Consider the following 20,531-nt stretch of genomic DNA (forward strand, 5'->3'; position numbering starts at 1 on the left):
ATTCATTCTCTCATATTCATCCCACATAGCCCCACACAAGGCCATCCTTGCTTTTCACCTTGGGAACTCTAGTTTCCTTGCACATTTTTGCTCAACCAGAGAACAACCTCTCCAAATGTCTGCTTCCATCTGTTTTCAAATGCAACTCAACTCTTGCACAGAGCTATTACTACTATTATTATTATTATTCGTGACGCCTCCAAGGAGTCCAAAGACTCATTGCGGGAGGACACCTACAACTGTCTCAACCACTACACCGAACCTCTACTATGGATCATCTCCATCAACGCCATCTATCCCCCCATCTCAACCACTACCACAACTAGTATTTTTTGTCTGTAAATTGCATGTGTTCTGATGGGCCAATTTGTCTGTATGCAAGATGAAAAACCCGAGTTTCCAGGAGAAAAAACCTGCTACCTTCGTAAGAGATCGGCTAACTCACCTTCGATTGAAATCGTCCAGATAAAGATTCCTCCTGTCGCGACGAGAATCAAACTTAGGCCTATTCCAATCGAAGGGCGCAAAATACCGTTGTTCTTCCAATTGCGCTATGGAGACGCTTCTTCTGTCATCAAATACACTGCAAGTATCTACATATCCCAGAACTCTCTTTCAACACATTATCTCTCTCTCCCTCTCTCTCTCTCTATGCCATGGAACCCATGGTTCCATGCATTCCTTGGTTGAACCATGGAATGCATTGCCTGATAGAGTGGTGAGAGCGAGAACGGTCAATGCATTTAAGGAGTGGTATGATAGACTTTGTGTTTCCTAGGAGGGACCTCCCTCGATGAGTCTTGATAGACTTGTGTTTCTTAGAAAGGACCTCCCACGATGAGTCTTTTGACTCCATGGAAGCCTGAATAATAATTATAATAATAATACTATATGATCCATTTTGGAATTAATGTCTAATATTTATGTCTGTCATGTATTTATATTCATTAAACATAAAGTCCAATTTTTATTAAAATTTATTCATTATATACATGAAAATACAGTAATTCGTCAATTATCCAACCACAGAAGGAAGGGATTTGCTGGTTGGATAACTGAAGATAAAATTACACGATGCTACCAGGAGTCAGTTAACATGCTAAGCAATACACAGGTTAGTTAATCGAAGGTTCATTAATTTGAAGGTCAGCTAATTTGAAGACCTAGGATTAGTATTTAATCCTAGGAATTTATATACAAATTCCTAGGATTAAATAGCCTGTAGCAATCCTATCATTGCCAAATTGTCTTGATGCTAGATTTTTCTAGTCCACAATTCCTGGAAAATGTTTGATAGATTGATGACTTATGATCTTTCATGAATCATCAATCCAGAATGGAATATGATGGCTGGATAATGAATGCTGAACAGTTTCAACCAAAATGCATTTTCATTATAGGAAAATTTTATATTATTTTCCTGACCTCCATGGTGTCCCAAGACTCATCATGGAAAAAACAAGCTGTGCAAGCCGCAGATTAAACCTAGAATCTTCCCATATTAGGCGAATGTGATAACTATTACATCACAAATAACTGCTATAGTACAGATGCACTATTTGTTGTTCTTGTCAACAAGAATACTAGTGTGGAATGTTACCTATTAACTTTGGCACATGTCCTAGAGGAGTTCTACAAAGCAAGGATTTTTTTTTCAATAATGTAGCAAAAATATGTCATATTGGAGAAATGGAGATAATGACATGGTTATGCTTAATTAAAATAAAATTCAGCCAGAATACCACTGATTGTTTTTGAGAAAGATGAAAACCATCTTGCAGAATAATGAAGGAACATTCTGCTAGTGGCAAACCAGAAAGTGATAGAGGACCAAAGGCTTGAAGCTTCAGTTGTCGTCAAAATTGATTTGTAATGGACATGTCTTTTATCATTGAATTATAATTATTATTATTATTACGTAACACCTCCAGGGAGTCCTAAGACTCATCGAGGGAGGACACCTACAACTCTCTGTCTCCACCGCAGCTACCTTCATCATCTACACTAATGCCATCTATCGCTGACCACCACCACCACTAGTATTTTCACGGACAATCACAAACATCCACACCCATGGCAGGATTCAAACCCACAGCCTTTTGACTGGGGAGTGAATATGCTTACCACTCGGCCAACCAGGCCGGCATGATCAACTTGAACAGTGCATGAACTTCAATCTATCAGTAAATCATTTATAGCTTTCGGTACATGCAAACCACATGTATAAAATGCATATAGCAGCACTCAATGTTTGAAATGTCCCTCTTTTGCCATCACACATGCCAAGAAGTCTGTGAGGCCACATATTGATGGTGGTATGCACAATATCCAATGGAAATGCTGCCACTGCTGACCCCAAATCCAACTTCAGGCTGGCGATGCTGGGATGTCATTTCTTGCTGGCTACTCTCTCTCTAGCTCTGACCACAATTTCAAGACCAATGAATTCATATCAGGACTTCTAAGCAGCCAATCAGATGGTGATATGTGGTCAGGCACATTCACCTCCAACCACTGTTGTGGTTGTGTGGTCTTCTCCTTGTCTGCAGGCACTGAGTCTCCTGTCCACTTCCTCGTTTCATGATAGGTCCACTTCCTATCATGAAACGAGGTGTTGTTCAGATGCCAGGTTCCAGCAGTAGCAGAGGTTCTGACCCCTTTCTAGCAGAATTGTGACTTGGTATCTTTTGATAACCCCCTCCCCCGACATATAGGATCTCTCTGAATCCTCAGTGCTATGGCATGTGTTGTGTGACCATCCAGGACATATACCTTATCATTTTGGCAATTAAATGACTCTTCAATAGTGAAAATCTTCTCATCTGTGAAGAAGAGATATCCATGTCTGTTGTTTGTGTACTGCCAGAGAAGTGCTTTTGATTTTATCACCTTCTGCGGTTGTGGTGTTAGGAAGTGTCCATTAGAACAATGACACTCTCAACCCCAGGTCATCAGTTAGTACATATGACATCATTCTCTGCAAAATGTTCATCACTTGTGATATCACTTTCTTCACTCTCACAGGATTATGGCAGAAGCATGCCTTCACAGCTCTCACAAACTGTTGTGTCCTAATGCAGTGTGGTCAACCTTTCTTTTGCAGTCAGATACATCTTCTTTATCATTATAACAGTTAATAGTCCAATACGCAAACATCCTACTGATCTCGAATGTTTTTAGCATTTTGAAAATAACTGGTGGCTGCATTCCTTACAGCTAGACAATTCTCTCTACTGATAAATATGTGAATGTTGGCTGTGCAATTGAACTGGGTTTGCATAATTCATGCCCAGTGCAGGAGTGTGTGGAAGTTGTAAGAATATTTATGACAAGACTGTGTACAGTGTCCAAACAATTTTGATATAAAATGCTACATTCAGAAACAACCTCTTAGATGCTCCCAATAAAACATCATTAATCCAATATATTTTGGACTTGTTTGGACATCTCTAAAAATATCAGAAGCAGTCATTGTGATCAATATTTACATAAATAAAATTAGCAAAATAGACATAAAATGAATATGACAAGTATAATGTGTATAGTAATACAAACATTTAATACATAAACCATTTGAATGTACAAATTGATATTCTTCATGCTGCTTTTGGTTTCTGAATTGACATGTCCCTAGTAAAGTTCTTGGAAAATCCATTGTTATCTTTAAATGAAGAATCATTAGATGAGAATATGGCACATGAATGACCAAGGAAATACTTCTCGATCATATCTGTAAAAATTAAAACTGCATGCTATTATTATTATTACTAATTAGCCCTCCATGAAGTCAAAAAAACTCAACATGAAAAGTTCATTCTAAATGCCACAATACCTGTAATGTCTGAAATGGATTCTTAGTATTTGCACCCATACACACTCTCTGGCAATGCACATTCAAATTACCCACTACTTTCTGTGGAAAAAAAAAACTACTCTTAACACCTCTGTTCAATTTATAGGAATGACACCTCATTTTTATTCATTCATTCTTTGCAATAATTTATATGACTCAATCATATCACTCCACTCCTTCTCTTATTTACTAGGTTCTGCAATTTACACTTCCTCGGTCTACCTCAGAAATTACGTTACACGGCTCAGAAATTATCTTACTTGCTATTGCATCCTTTATAAAATTTCTGTATAATGATGAAAAGTAAGAAAATCTGCACACAGTAGTACAGGTGTGATTTGATTCAGTAGTTATATTTCAGTGCTTGCTTTGGCATGCTCATTTCAAGTCAGTTGTAGCTGTTCCAAGCCATTTTCAATGCCAGTATGGAACAGAAGCACCTAAAAATAAAACAGATGCTCAAAGCTTTGCCACCTCTACCATCCAAATTTCAGATAACAGCTAAGAATGTCATCCAAAATGTGGATGGTATTCTTTGCTGCAAATTTCAAAACTTTCAATAAGGTAACAACACCTCCTTGCTGCCAACTGGCTGCTATATTGACAAGTGCCACTGCTCACTGCAGATTGGCAACAAAATATTTCGTGTAATGTAAAATTTTGCATAACATAAAAAAATTATGTTAACTGATTAATCACTCGCTTAAAGTGGGAAATAGTATCATTTGACTCAATCATGCTAACTGATTATCGCACATATCGAATATGTGTTAAGCAAGGTTTTCCTGTAATAGTTAATCAAGGCAAAGTGGAGAGCTTGCAGGGCGATTCATGGGGGGGGGGATGAATTTAAATAGGCTTTCAGTATGGGCAAAAGTTAATGGGTGTCAGTTTAATGTCGAGAAATGTAAAGTTATGCACTTTGGGATAAATAGATTACAAGCTGTTTATCACATTGATGGCACTGCACTCCAGGAAACAGATGAAGCTAGAGATTTAGGGGTGGTGATAGACAGAGAGTTAATGTTTAGAGGACATATTGCTAAGGTAGCACATAAGATTACTTGGCTAATGAAGAACACTTTAGCAAATAGAGATAAGGAAGTTGTAATTCCTCTTTATAAGGCCTTGTATGCCCATCTGGATTACTGTGCTCAAATCTGGTCCTGCGGGTTTCTTGGGGGGGATGTGGAAGCAGCAGAGAGGATTCAGAGACAAGTGACTAAGACAGTGAGTGGCCCGTGGAATGTATCCTATGAGGATAGATTGAAGTTATGTGGATTGCATAAATTGGCTGATAGGAGAAAAAGAGAGGATATGATAGAAACATTTAAGTTGCTTAAAGGGTTTTATAGGATAGATGCAGGGGAAATGTTTCAGCATTTGGCTAGAGGGACCAGAACAATGGGTCATCCCTGGAAGTTGAATAAAAGTGTGGTCAGTAGGCTTGTGAGGACTAGATTTTTTGCTTGGAGAGTGGAATAGGTTGCCATAGTCAGTTGTGAGTGCTTTTTCTGTTAATAGATTCAAGGAGAGGTATGATAGATTGGGTCTCCCACAATGAATCTTCAGACTCCATGAAGGTGCCCATATCATCATCATAATAATAATAATTCAGTAACCACAGACTTTTTCAAGCCACTTCAGGACTCCAATAAGTATAATGACTCTGAATGCTCAGTGTATGGTGTTGGGAGTATGTAGATCAAAGAGATCATTCTGAAAATGGTTTAAGCTTTTTATGATTTTTATGAATGGTAGCCTGAAAGAAAACTTAAGAAGTCTAATAGTTTTGTGATGTCACTGTTTTTTTCAAGTTCAGAAAGTTCTTTCTTGTTTCACTGAGTTTCTATTGGAGTTCTGGCATTGTTTACAAAGTAAGCTACATCATAGAGCATTCTTTATGAGTGCAGATACGAGGAGTTGGTCTGGAAAGTTCTGATAAACACCTAGAACAAAAATTAATTAATTTTATGTCTTCTTATATATCCTGAAAGAAAAGATATTTTATGAAAACAATTTTTTTTCATGAAAAATTTTTATATGAAAAAATATTTTTGTTCTAGTTGTTTATCAGAACTTTCCAGACCCCCCCCTCCTCATAAAGACTGCATCACAAAGTGTTCTTAATGTTTTATTGAAGAATCCTCCATTGCATAGTTATAAACAGTGATGCCCATTGGAGAAACCTGGATTAAATTTTTTTTAAATGCAAATAATTTTCATAAGGGCTTTTTTTTTAAAAAAAAAAAATTAATGATGAGCTAGCCAGCCTTCTATGGAGAAAGCAGTGGTTTTCTTCCCCAGAAACTCAAGTGTTTCATCCTGCAAGACAGACTGCACTGACAAACATAGGACATTAAGCAGACAGGAGGAACCATCCTAGCACTACTTTAATTAGGTTTCTATAATGGCAACTTACTTGGTTATGACAGTGAACTGAACCTGGCACATTACATAGAGGATGAAAATGTTTATCAGTGTTATTCAAGATATCCCAACAATGGGCTTAGTCTTCACACTTCTAACACAGGATGAGGTGTTAGTTTTTTTCTCTTATTGTGGTTTGTATATTAAGAGTGAGCTATGTGTGGCCACACACCCTGGGATTACATGAAGAAACAATTTTTGAGCAGTTATTTATTTGAAATAGATAGTTATAAACTGTTGCAAATATCAAGATATTCACAGTGTGACTGTAAATCAGATAAGGCAAGCATCACTATCAAAGCACCCATTGATTAGTAATATATGAAGTGTGAGAAATGTAGTTTCCTCTGCAGAGTCTGTAACAAGAGATCAACATGCATTTTTAATGACTAAAAGTTAGTAGACACTGAGCAACACACACACACACACACACACACACACACACACACACACACACACACACACACACACACACACACACACACACACACACACACACACACACACACACACACACACACACACACACACACACACACACACACACACACAAATGCTGGTTGCATGCACACTGACCAAAATTTGCATGGGAATTAAAGGCATGCAGGCTCTCTCAACAACACAAGTAGCTTAGTTTTACTCAGTAGTTTATTATTATTATTACCCCAAGACCTCATGGAGTCAAAGACTCATCTGGGAGGTCCTTTTATCACCTCATCATACCGTGTCTTAAACACACTCAAACTCTTTGCAGACACCACACTCTCGGGCAGGGAATTCCAATCATTCACAACTCTGCACAAAAAAAACCTGCCTCTCACTCCCCTACTCACACCCTCTTTATACAGTTTCCAGGGATGACCTCTGGTTCTCCCCTGATCTCCCACTATTCAGTGTAGAACTTCCCCACCATTGATCCTATAACAACCGCTTACCAACTTGTAGGTCTCTATCATATCTCCTCTCTTCCTCCTGTCTACCAGACCCTGCAAATTACATCTTCTCAATCTTTCCTCATACTCGACATTCCAGAGGTCAGAAACTACCTTAGTCAGTCGCCTTTGGACCCTTTCCAAAATCTATTCATCCTTCTGAAAACCGGTGACCAAATCTGGGCACAATAGTCCATGTGTGGCCTAATCAAAGCCTTATACAACGGAACAAGAATCTCCCTACTTCTACACGTCAGTGTTCTCCGCATCATTTCCAGAAGCCTTTGTGGTGTCTTCACAATTTTGGCAATGTGTTCCTTAAATTTTAGATCCTTATCCACTATCACTCTCAGATCTCTTATTTGCTCTACCTCCAACAATATATTCTCACCAAGCATAAATTCTGCATCCCATCTTTGTTTTCCAAATTTTAAAACCTTACATTTTGCAACATTGAACTCACATCCCCATTTCCGTGCCAAATCACTCAATCTATTCAAGTCTTCCTGTAAGGCAACATCTTCACTACACTTCATGGTTCATCCCAACTTTGCATCATCTGCAAACAACTGAATATCTCCATCCAAATCTTCACCTATATCATTGATATACAAGTTAAACAGCAATGAACCTAAAACAGACCCCTGAGGCACTCCACTAGTGACTTTTCTTTTCCTGGATATTGCTCACCCATACACAACCTATCAGATAGCCAGTCTCCAATCTAATGCACCAATCTAATATCCAACCCCATCTGCTCTAGTTTGACTGTCAACCTATCATGAGGTACTCTATTAAAAGTCTTTGCAAAATCCAAGTATATTACTGTGTATCCTTTTTCTCTGTCCAAGGAAGTAGTCACTTTATTGTAATAAGTAAGTAGATTACTAAAACATGACCTCCCTTTAGCAAATCCATGCTGTCCATCAAAGATAATACCATTGTTGTCAACCCATCTCTGGATCCTAGTTCTCACAAGCTTCTCCAATAACTTAACCACAACACCTGACACACAGATAGGCCTATAGTTTCATGCTTGAGTTCGATCACCTCCTTTATGAAGTGGCACAATCTTGACCTCCTTCCACTGTATAGGAACTTGACCAAGTGCAAGACTCGTATTAAAAAAAATGTCAAGGCAGTTGTCAACTCCCTGGCAGATTCCTTCAGAATATGCCGTGATATATAATCAAGTGTGATATCAGGTGATATATTATTATGTGAAACTGGGAAGTGAAATGTAGTTAATTATTCCTTCTGGTTTCTTGTTATTTTTTTTTTATTAGTATTTATTTTTATCCTTCTTGACAATGGAAAACAGCATTGAAGATATTTTATGCACACTTTTTTCAAAACAGGAATATGAAGTCAAGTTAAAAACTGTTAAAGACAGTAAGTCGCTCCACCTCATCTAAATTTATGTTGTATTTACAACTCAGAAAAGGACTTAACAGATGTATAATATAACAGCTTTTTTCTTAATAAAGTAAGTTTTTTATACAAATTTAATGATTATGTGTTGTTTTACTACAACAATCCCCCTATCCCCTGGAATACCCACTGTATACCACTGCTTGTAGCACATTACACGTGCGAGTTAGATCATATTTTGCAACTAATGATGAAGTTCCACAGGACATCTTTCTTTCATCCAGTCTCTTCCTTTTGTTATATCAATGAAATTCCTCTAGTTGAGTGCATGTTCAATCCACCATTTTGATTATATGACAATACATTACTCCATTATGATATGACAAAATTTTACGATACACAAATCACTAAAACCTCTAGAACATCTACAACCCTAAATTCAAATTCCCAAAGCACTTTCTTTTTTCATTTTCTTTTTTTTTTGTTACCACTCATGAAAGTTATTACTAAACTTACAGTATATTTGTACAGTGGGTGGGGCAAGGATTTTTTTTTTTTTTTTGTCATTTTTGTCAATTTTATCTATTTTTTTTGTAATTTTTTATTTATTTTCAAATTGTCTAGAAACCCTGCTCTAGAGATAAACATTGAACTTTTTCAGCCACTACAGACCTTTAATAAGCAGGGAGGTGGTTTCACACCGGGCGATGAAATTCATCTTCCATCTAAAATTTTAGTCAGATTATGACAACACTTTGTCAGTTTAAATGCTAAAAAAAAAAACAATCTTACCTAATTTTTCACAAAAATTAAAAAATAACATAAAATCCATTCTCATCCAGTTTTTCTTTTGACAGCACTCAGATGTCTGTTTTGGGTACAGGAAAAAGATCAAGGAAATTTTTTTTCTTTAGTCTGGTAATACAATACACCATTTGTTAAATGCATGAAAAATAACTTCTGCACTGATTTATTTCTCAGCCTAATTACAGGTCTAGCTCCCACTGATGAGACCTCAATAAAGTTTGAAACCAGTCCTGGTAGTGGCCTGTTTTTCATTATCAATGGCACCCTTTAATTAGAAAATGCCTGAGCTTGATTCTTGTGGTGATGAGAGGAATCTTTATGTGGGCTTTTTTCATCTGAAGGTGAGTTAGCCGATCTCATACAGAGGTAGTAGGATTTTTTCATTGTGCGCATGAGCAAATTGGCCATCACAATATGCAAATTAGCCCAAAAAACAAACTGTTGGTGGTGATGGGTAGTAGATGGCATTGATGGCTGTTGTGCATAGTAGTAGAATTAAAGTAGAAGAGAGATGGTAAGATGTGTGTGGTGGTGTGGGGTAGAGTACATTCCTGCAATGAGTCTTTGGAGGTGTCATGTATAATCATAATAATAATATATGCTTGAAAATAAGTGTGATGTGCATTATGAGACATTACAACAATTTGATGTGAAGTCATCTGTGCAAGTAGCACAGGCAAACACAGACTAACAGATTGTAAAAGGCTGGCTCCTACAGTCCTAAGACTATACAGTACTATAGACTGCTGAAGGCCTCAAAAATGATTTTTGGTGTGAAGCAACCAAATTTATTTATGTTTGTGGAATGTTGTAGTGGATTCCGATAAGAGTCTGTCTGATTTAAATCTACTTCTGTATAGAAGGGAGGTTTCCTCATTGGATCTGGTGATTTGGATCCATGGCATAGTCTGCTATCCTGGAATGATTGTAATAGAAGAATGATGTATTTTCTGTGTTCTTCTAGAAGAATATTGGCAGTTCTTCCCATTTGTCTAAAGCACTTAAGCTTGCAGGAGTAAGGGATACTGTAGATACTGGATGGATGATTCAGATGATGAAGAGCAGAATAGCTATTTTTTGGTACGGTCTTAAAAAGGACTGAATATTCTCTCCTACTGATAGGAGAGATATTCTACTTCATACCATGACAGCATGATCGGAAGTGAAAGGAGAATGAAGGAGGTGAGTGTTGTACGGTGATTCACTAGTAAGTGATGTAATAGATAAGAGTTTTATAAAATCATACTTACCGGGTGTAAAAATTAATGATGTAAATGAGGTTATTAGAGTGCAAAAGCAGAGGATGAAAGAAGTGATAGCAGTGGCAGGAACAAATGATTTAAAAGGTGATAAATTTGCTATGAGAGAGGACCTGAAGGAATTACTAGAGGTAGCAAAAGAAAAGAGTGAGAGAGTTAAGATAGTGAGTCTGTTGCCACAGTACGACAGAGAAGAGTTGAGAAGGAGGGCCATAATTGCAAATGACCTTATGCGCAGGTTATGCAGGAGGAGTGGTGTGGAGTTTGTGGACGTGTGGAATGAGTTCAATTGCCGAAAGGACTTATACAAGATGGATGGTTTGCATCTGAATGGATTTGGTGTGCAGAGACTGGAAAAATGTTGCTGAATAAAGTGAAAGTAGATGTGCAGAATCAGGGAAACTAGAGCTATTGGGGGGGGGGATATGCAGAGATATATCCACTATATCGATATGATATCGGTGAGTATATCCACTATATCGATATGATATCGGTGAGGCAGTTGAGTGTAAGAATGTGTATAACATGCCTGAGCTAGTATGAAGGACAACAAATCAGAATGGGATAGTTAGTATAAGGCATCAAGATAGGGGTGGGAATAACAGGCTGCTGCACTTCATGTATACTACTGCCAGGAGTATTAGGAACAAGAAGGAAGAATTTTTGGCCTTGGTTGGCTCTTCCTGGCCACAGGTTATTGGCATTAGTGAGACATGGCTGACAGAAGATGATATAGCTAGTGGGATAGAATGCGAAGAGTATAGTGTGTTCAGGAGGGACAGAGAGAAAAGAATGGAGGGAGGAGTGTTATTGATGATAGCTGATGAACTATAGACAAGGAGAATTGAAGTTGAACTGCAGGATAGTGAAGACAGCACATTTGAGGCTATTTGGTGTGAGATTGTGACTAGTGGAACAAAATATACAGTTGGGCGCTGCTATAGACCAGGTTATGGAATAGACAGTGGAGATAGTATGCATAGACAAATAGATGCAATGAGTGGAAGGAGGGTAATTATTATGGGGATTTCAGCTATGGTAACATTCATTGGAAGGAGGAGAGTACACATGGGAGGAAGGAATTGGATTTTATGCAGTTATTAAGGGATAACTACCCCAAACAGCATGAAATGGAATATACTAGGAGATCGAGAGTGCTTGACCTAGTAATTGCATCTGAGAATTTGACTGTAATGAATATGACCATGTTGCCACCAATTGGTGAGAGTGATCATAAGGTCTTGACCTGGGAGGCGGCTAAATGTGTGGAATTTTCAATTAAGAAAGGATACATGTGGAATTACTGTGCTGGTAAGTATGACAAGCTTAGGAGATTGCTTGGTTCAGTACCATGGCATGTACATCTGCAAGGGCTGGAGGTTGATAGTGAAGGAGTGTTTGAAGGAGGTAATGGCTGACTGTGTACCTAGAGTCCGGATAGTAAATCAAGTAGAAATTAAATGGATAAATAACACCATTAAGCTTGAGCTGTAAAAAAAGAAATAACTGTGGAGGGAATTTAAGGAGAAAGGTGACCTTCAGGTCCATGAACAGTATAAAGCACAGGCCAGAAGGGTAACAAGTGTGGTAAGAAACGTAAAAGCAGATTACAAAAGGAAATTAGCAATGCAAACAAAAGAGAATCTCAAACAGTTTTTTTTTTTGATATGCTGCAAGTAAAAGAAAAAATGTATATGACAGAATGATTTTAAAGAATGCCGATGGTAGGGAGGTAAATGAATCAGTTGATATAGTGGAATTACTGAGCAAGCCCCTTGCAAGAGTATATCATCCAGGTGGTGACATTGCAGGAATGAAAGAACCAATAGTTTATACAGGAATTGAGGTGAATGAAATGGAGGTTAATAGTATATTATAAAACCTTTATGAGAATACATCTGTGGGATTGGATTGTATCCCTGCTCGGCTCATACATGAAGTGGCTGAAGAATTGTCAGTACCCATGACCATTTTGTTTAATTTGAGTCTCGGGTCTGGGATAATCCCAAGGGGGTGGAAAGATGGGAAAATAGTTTCACTGCATAAAAGAGGTTACAAGATTGGTGTTGCAAATTACCGATTGATCAGCATATCAGGAGTCACTGTCAATGTTTTGGAGAAAGTAGTCAAAAGAAAAATACAGGAATGGATAGATGAAAATTGGATACTGTATGGGGGAACAGCATGGTTTTGTGAAGGGTAGATCATGCCTCACTAACTTGCTCAAGTTTTATAACACAGTGATGGCTGAACTGGATAAGGGTAATGGGTATACAGTGATACTACTGGACCTTGTTAAGGCCTTTGACAGGATACCACATTGAATTCTAATCAGTAAACTGCAGCATATGGGGATGGATATAGAGTTCATGAGATGGATAGGAGAGTGGTTGATGGAGAGATATCAGAGAGTAGTTTATTCATTGGTAGAGTCCAAAAGACAACCTGTGACTAGTGGAGTGCTGCAGGGTTCTGTTCTTACAACCATTACTGTTTAATTTGTTCATTAACGATATAGGAAAGGATCTGAGAGGAACTGTTCATTTGTTTGCTGATGATGCAAAGTTGGGTAGAGCAATAGTGAATGTGCCTAATGTCAAAATTTGGCAGGATGATTTCGATAGTTTGGAGGACCGGTCTAAGGAGAATGGATGTCAATTTAATGTGGCAAAGTGTAAGACTATGCATTTTGGGGTGAAGAGATTAACAGCAGTATACCACATTGGTGGAACTGTACTCTAGGAGATTGACGAGGCCAGTGATTTGGGAGTGTTAGTGGATAGGGAGTTAAAGTTTAGGGCGCACATTGCAAAAGTAGCTAAATCAGCTCACCAAATCACTCGGTTTCTGAAGAAAACTTTGACGAGCAGAGACAAACAGGTTATTGTTCCTCTGTATCTAGCCTTGATAAGACCCCGTCTTGACTACTGTGCCCAGATCCGTGCGCCAGGGTTTCTTCTTGATGGGGAGGAGATGGAGAGGATCCAGAGGCAGGTGACCAAGGTGATAGCAGATCTATGGAATGAACCTTATGAGAACAGGTTGAAGATTTGTTGGGGGGGTTGCAGAAATTGGTTGATAGGCGTAAAAGAGGTGATGTGATTGAGACATTCAAATTACTGAAGGGTTTCTATAAGATTAATTCAGAGGATATGTTTCAGAACAGGACTGGTGGTGGTGGTGGGAGGACTAGGGGCCATCCATGGAAACTGGGCAAGTGTGTTAGAACTAAGTTTTTTACTTGTAGAGTGGTGAATGAGTAGAATAAGTTGCCAGAGTCTGTTGTGTGTGCCATGACTGTGTATGAGTTCAAGCCAAAGAATGATAGATACTGTGTGGATGTTGAATAGTTGTTCTTGACGTGATGTTTAGGGCCTCCCTCGATGAGTCTAGGGACTCCTTGGAGTTGCCTGTGATAATAATAATAATAATAATAATACCATACTGCTCCTGCAGCCCAAACTGGACCACAGGAGCAGTATGATGTTATAAAAATCTTAGCAAACAGAGTTACAGCCTGTTAGGGTCACATTATTTTCTGCAATGAAATCAATCCCATTTGGGGGAATACATTTTGTGCCAAAGGCTTTCTCCTTAAAATAATCACCAACACTCTTTTCTCCATCCATCCACCCACCTCCACCTACCAAATTTGAGTGTTATCAGTGGAACTAGCTGTAGATCTAGAAATGAGCTGTTGTGTTTGTAAACAAATAAACAAGGAAGATGAAATGGTTGCATCAATTGCGCCTCTTAACCCAAAGATTGTTGGAATAAGCGAGACATGGTTGGAAGAGGACGACATCCTGACAGGAATAGAGATGGAAGGGTATGATGTGCTTCATGGAGATAGAAGGGGTAAAAAGGGAGGGGGGGAGTGCTATTGATGATAGAGAAAGAGTTATGTCCATACTAAGTAGAGATGCAAGACGGAAATAGTGCCAGTGATTTTGAGGCAGTATGGTGTGAGATAGAGGTGAATGGGATCAAATACTTGGTGGAATGTTGTTATAGACCAGGTAATGTGGGTGGTGGTGATAGGGAAATGTATAGTCAAATTAGCCAAGCAAATAAGAAAAGGGTAATCATTATGGGTGATTTTAATTATGGCAATATAGACTGGAATGATGAGATAGCAACTGAAAGTAAAGAAAATGAGTTTCTTGAGATATTGAGGGACAACCACCTCAAACAGCATGTAACAGAGGGTACATGAAGATTAAGGGTCTTGGATTTGGTTATCTCATCAGAGGATGTAATTATAAATGAGGTATCAAATCATCCACCAATTGGTGAGAGTGATCATGAGGTGATTACCTGGGTGGTTGCCAGCAGTGCGAGGACCCCAGTGAGAAAAGGGTATATGTGGAACTACAAGGGGGGATTATTATGAAGAGCTCAGGAGACAGCTTGCAGGTGTAGTATGGAATGAGGAGTTAGCCAGAAAAGAGATCAATGCAACTTGGGGGATTTTCAAAAACTGTTTAGTAGATGCAATGTCTAAATGTATTCCAAGGGTGAGAAGGTTAAATAAGGTAGGTGTGAGATGGATAAATAAAGAGATTAAGCATGCGATACAGAGAAAAAAGGCATTGTGGAGGCAGCATAAGAGAAGTGGAAGTAACCAATTCCATGAGGTCTACGAAGACCAAGCAAGGAAGGTGATTTGGTTGGTGAGGGTAGCTAAAGAGAGGTATGAACAGCAGTTAGCTAATGAAGCCAAAATGAATCCTAAGGAGTTCATTCGATATGTGGCCAGCAAAAGAAAGAATAATTATGGAAGGATGACATTGGTTGGAGAAAATGGTATAAAGACAGCTGATGCTGAATGTGTGGTGGAGATATTTAAGGAGCAATTCATAAAGATCTTTCAATCTTGTGAATGTGACTTCATGGAGGGATTGAGAGCAGTTGATGATGGGGAGCAGAGACTGACTGTAGGTGAGCAAGAGGTGTATTGGGAGTTGAGTAAACTAGATGTTAATAAGGCTGTGGGACTTTATAACATATCACCATGTATTCTGAAAGAATGTGCCCGGGAGTTGACACCTGCCTTGACATATTTTTTTAATAGGAGTCTTGCACTCAGTCACCTAAGCAGTGGAAGGAGGGCATGATTGTGCCACTTCATAATGGAGGTGATCGAACTCAAGCATCAAACTATAGGCCTATTTGTGTGTCAGGTGTTGTGGTTAAGTTGTTGGAGAAGCTTGTGAGAACTAGGATGCAGAGTTGGGTTAATAACAATGGTATTTTCTTTGATGGACAGCATGGATTTGCTAAAGGGAGATCATGTTTTAGTAATCTACTTACTTATTACAATGAAGTGACTGCTTTCTTGGACAGAGGAAAAGTATGCAGAATAATATACTTGGATTTCGCAAAGGCTTTTGATAGAGTATCTCATGATAGGTTCAGAGTCAAACTAGAGCAGATGGGGTCGGATATTAGATGTGAATTGGATTGTAGACTGGCTATCTGATAGGTATCAACAAGTTGTGTATGTGGGAGCGATATTCAGGAAAAGGAAAGTCACTAGTGGAGTGCTTCAGGGGTCTATTTTAGGTCCATTACTGTTTAACTTGTATATTAATGATATAGGTGAAGATTTGGATAGAGATATTAAGTTGTTTGCAGTTGATACAAAGTTGGGACGAACCATGAAGTGTATTGAAGATGTTGTGGCCTTACAGGAAGACTTGAATAGATTGAGTGATTGGGCACGGAAATGGGGATGTGAGTTCAATGTTGCAAAATGTAAGGTTTTAAAATTTTGAAAACATAGATTGGATGCAGAATTTATGCTTGGCAAGAATATATTGTTGCAGGTAGAGGAAATAAGAGATCTGGGGGTGATAGTGGATAAGGATCTAAAATTTAGGGGACACATCGCCAAAATTGTGAAGACAACACAAAGGCTTCTGCGAATAATGCGGAGGACACTGATGTGCAGAAGTAGGGAGAGTCTTGTTTCGTTGTATAAGGCTATTGATTTAGGCCACACATGGACTATTGTGCCCAGATTTGGTCACCCGGTTTTCAGAAGGATGAAGGGATGTTGGAAAGGGTCCAACGGAGACTGACTAAGGTAGTTTCTGACCTCTGGAATGTTGAGTATGAGGAAAGATTGAGAAGATGTAATTTGCAGATTCTGCTGGACAGGAGGAAGAGGAGGAGATATGATAGAGACCTACAAGTTGATAAGGGGTTGTTATAAGATCAATGTTGGAGAAGTTTTACAGAGAATAGTGGGATTTCAGGTTATAACCAGAGGTCATCCCTGGAAACTGTATAAAGATGGTGTGAATAGGGGAGTGAGAGGCAGGTTTTTTTCGTGCAAAGTTGTGAATGATTGGAATGCCTTGCCTGAGAATGTGGTGTCTGCAAAGAGTTTGAGTGTGTTTAAGATACGGCATGATGAGATGTATGTGTGATAAAAGGACCTCCCAAATGAGTCTTTAACTCCATGAGGTTCTTGGGGAGGTAATAATAATTTTTTTTTTTAACACTTTATTATGTCTTGTATACATATAATAATTACATTATAAAATTATAGAAATTACAAAATTTAAAAATTATGTACATATAATAATAATAATAATAATGATAATAATTTTTTATTATTATTAATATTTTTTATTGATTGCTAAAATATTTATATATACAATAAACATCTTGTGTGACATTGCATCTTATAATTTTACAGAGTTCAACACTAAGTGCTGCAATTCCTACAATGGATTTCAATTAAAATTTTTAATAATATTTTTTTGCCTTTATATTATGTATTTAAACACATGTTCTTCTAATATTAACAATGAAGATTATACAGAATTTTTGTATAATTTTTATTTTTTTATTTTATTTTTATTTTATTATTTTTTTTTAAGTTTGAGAAAGAGAAAGAATGAATATACATACAGATTTCTGCATTTGCTTATAAGGATTACTTGTAGATGAGTGAGACAAGTTAATCCCACCTACTTCGAAGCTTGGGTTAGTTTTATGAAGAAAGTGGGATTTAGCCTTTGCTATTTACTATATTTTCTAGAGTTCGTTTTTTAATGTTCCGTAGTTATCTATGTGTTTTAACTTTCTTGGTACGTTGTTGAGTTGCGTGGGTATCTGATGTGATCTCACAAAAGAACCGTATGAGTTGTTGAAGGGTGTGGGGATGTGGAGAGTTGTCGTAGGTCGTGTTATACGATATGTGTCTCTGTTGTTTCGATAGGTGATGTTGAAGTAATTCTTTGTTAATGTCATGTAGTGTTTCAGGTTTTTAATGCTCAGAATTCTGTGTATCGCCATGTGCTTGTCAGATATTGGTTGCTGCGTGTAAGGTGTCCTGATCACTGTTGACACGATTTTCCTGTGTAGTGTTTCTAATTTTGTTAGGTGGCTGTTTGATTTATTTGTATAGACTGTTATTCCGTATCTGAGTAGGGATTCGCAGATACCGTGATATAGGAGTTTTTTTTATGTTGGGTGGAATAATGTCTTTAACTTGGAAGAGTTTTGCTGCAATGATCTGAAGTTTGGTGTATAGGTATTCTATATGTTTTGTCCATTTAAGGTGGGAATCTATATAGAAACCGATGTATTTTGCGTGTGTTACAGGTTTGATTTCGGAACATTGGCGGGTATTTTTGTTGTTAATGTATGTGTGACAATGTATCAATAGTGATGCGGCACGTATGATTCTTGGGTTGTGTATTATCAACATCTGTGTTTTGGTGCCGTTGATTAGAATTGCGTTTTGGTGGAAGTATGTTGTGATTTCGTTTACGCCTTGTTGTGCTTTGCAGAGAGCTTTGTTAATATCTGTGTGGATAGCTAGTAGTGCCGTGTCATCTGCGTATTGAAATATTTGACTTTTTATGGATATGTTATGAACATCGTTGATGTATATGTTGAATAGAGTGGGTGATAATATGTCAGCTTGAGGTACACCGTGTTTTACTTGTATACTCCGACTGTGACATGTACCTATTTTTGTTACTTGTGTTCTGTTTAAGAGGTAGTTCTTGAACCATGTATGTAGTGTTCCTCTTATACCTATTGAGTATAGTTTGGTGAGTAGTATGTCATGTTCAAGTGTGTCAAATGCTTTGGTTAGGTACAGCAGTATAAGGACGGCGTACTTGTTTTTGTCGAGAGCTTTGTTTATTGTGTCGGCGATGTCTTCTATTAAAGTAATGGTGCTTTTTGTTTTCTGAAAGCCATATTGGTTTTGTGAGATGATGTTGTACATCTGTAAATAGTTCTGTAGTCTGGTGTGTGTTATTTTTTCTAGAATTTTTGAGATGACTGGTAGTGTAGCTATTGGTCTGTAGTTCTGAGTAACGTTTCTTTTGCCGTGTTTGTATATTGGCGTAATAATTACTGCAGGTTTTAGTTGTTGTGGAATAATGCCTGTGTCGAATATTATGTTCACGAGTTTCAAAAGTGTTGGATTTACTTGTTCAAAGTGTGTTATAAGGTCTGTGAGTCTTATTTTGTCTATTCCTGGAGTGGTCTTTGATTTCAGTTTTAGGAGAGCCTCTTTCAGTTCCTGTTTTGTTATGGGTGGAAAATACATCGTTTGTTGTTGACTTTGTGTTGGTAGTTTTTTGTTGATTGTTGGTAGTTGGTCTTTTTTGAGTTGTGTGATGTTGTTTGTGAAAGCATAGTTGAATGAGTCTGCTAGTTCCTCTTGGTTTGGGCCCTGACCGAAGCTTTTTGCAATAAAATCTTGTGCTGAAGTTTTCTTTTTTCGTGTTACTAATTCATTGAGTGTAGCCCACGTTTGCTTAATGTTGTCGTTATATTCCATGAATTTTTGGAAGTAGTAGCATCTTTTTGCCCTACAAATTTTTGTTGTTAGTTTATTTCTTGTGTTTTTGTATAAGGTTTGTAAATGTGTGTTACTGGGTGACTTTTTAAGTTTTTTCCATAGATTTTCTTTTACAATAATACAATTATTATGTCCTCATTTATCCATGGATTGTCGTCTGTTTGTCGCCTCGTTTGTGTAGGTTTTGTTGCTTTTTTGTATATTTCTGTGAACTTTAGTTGAAAATTCTCGTATAATATTACAGGATCGTTTGTTTTAAGTAAGGAATTCCAGTCTGTATTTTTTACTTGGTTATCGATAATGCTCTTTAGTATGATCGAGTTTTGTCTACTTTTGTGGTGGTGGTGGTGGGTGGTAGGAAACGTAATTAAATGAAGTTGAGACAAAGTAATGATCGGCAATTTTTATGTTAATTACTGATGATGTATATGTATGGATGGGAGCCCGTATATTGATATGATCAATGCATGATTGTGTTAGTGAGTTATTGAGTATTTCTTCTCTTGTTGGGGAGTTAATGGTAGGGCTTATGTTGTACTTTTTTTTTTTTAGCACTTTATTATGTCTTGTATACATATAATAATTACATTAATAATAATAATAATAATAATAATAATAATAATAATAATAATAATAATAATAATAATCTACCTTCAACTATATTTACTGTAGTACATAAGCAAATTTCTTTTCTTCAAACAAGATATTCACAATAAAAAAGATATTCACAAACCATTTGACATTTACCATTCACACATAACAGAGCAACTTAGCTTGCTTTCGTTTAATAGATATCTCCATGAGTTATTTGCATATTTTAAATACATACATATATATATATATATATATGTACCCGTATTCATTTGAATAAATGATGATGGATACATTTCTGCAGTAAAGTATTTTAAAATTTTAAAATACTTTATCTAAATATTTTTTAGTGTTAATCTAAATATTTACCATTTTTGGTATATTGGTGTTAAATTGTCCTGAATATGTGTGTTATGTACTGTATTTAATTGTAGTGGTATGTCATGTTTAGTTAT

The 20,531-nt window shown here is 37.4% G+C and overlaps 1 protein-coding gene across 1 annotated transcript in view; it reads right to left on the reverse strand.

Annotated features, from left to right (window-relative positions):
• Nucleotides 1–3,596: 3,596 nt before the first annotated feature.
• LOC150100544 (lysophosphatidylcholine acyltransferase 1-like) overlaps nucleotides 3,597–20,531 on the reverse strand; it is a 335,629-nt gene continuing 318,694 nt past the window's right edge. Inside the window, exon 14 of the mRNA XM_090401170.1 lies at nucleotides 3,597–3,730. Within this exon, the coding sequence (XP_090257296.1) occupies nucleotides 3,597–3,730 (134 nt within the window). The remainder of the gene's footprint in view (nucleotides 3,731–20,531) is intronic.

Source organism: Typopeltis vanoorti, chromosome 12 (genome assembly GCF_054136105.1).
Source record: "Typopeltis vanoorti isolate ZY-2024b chromosome 12, IOZ_Tvanoo_1.0, whole genome shotgun sequence".
NCBI classification, from domain to species: domain Eukaryota; kingdom Metazoa; phylum Arthropoda; class Arachnida; order Uropygi; family Thelyphonidae; genus Typopeltis; species Typopeltis vanoorti.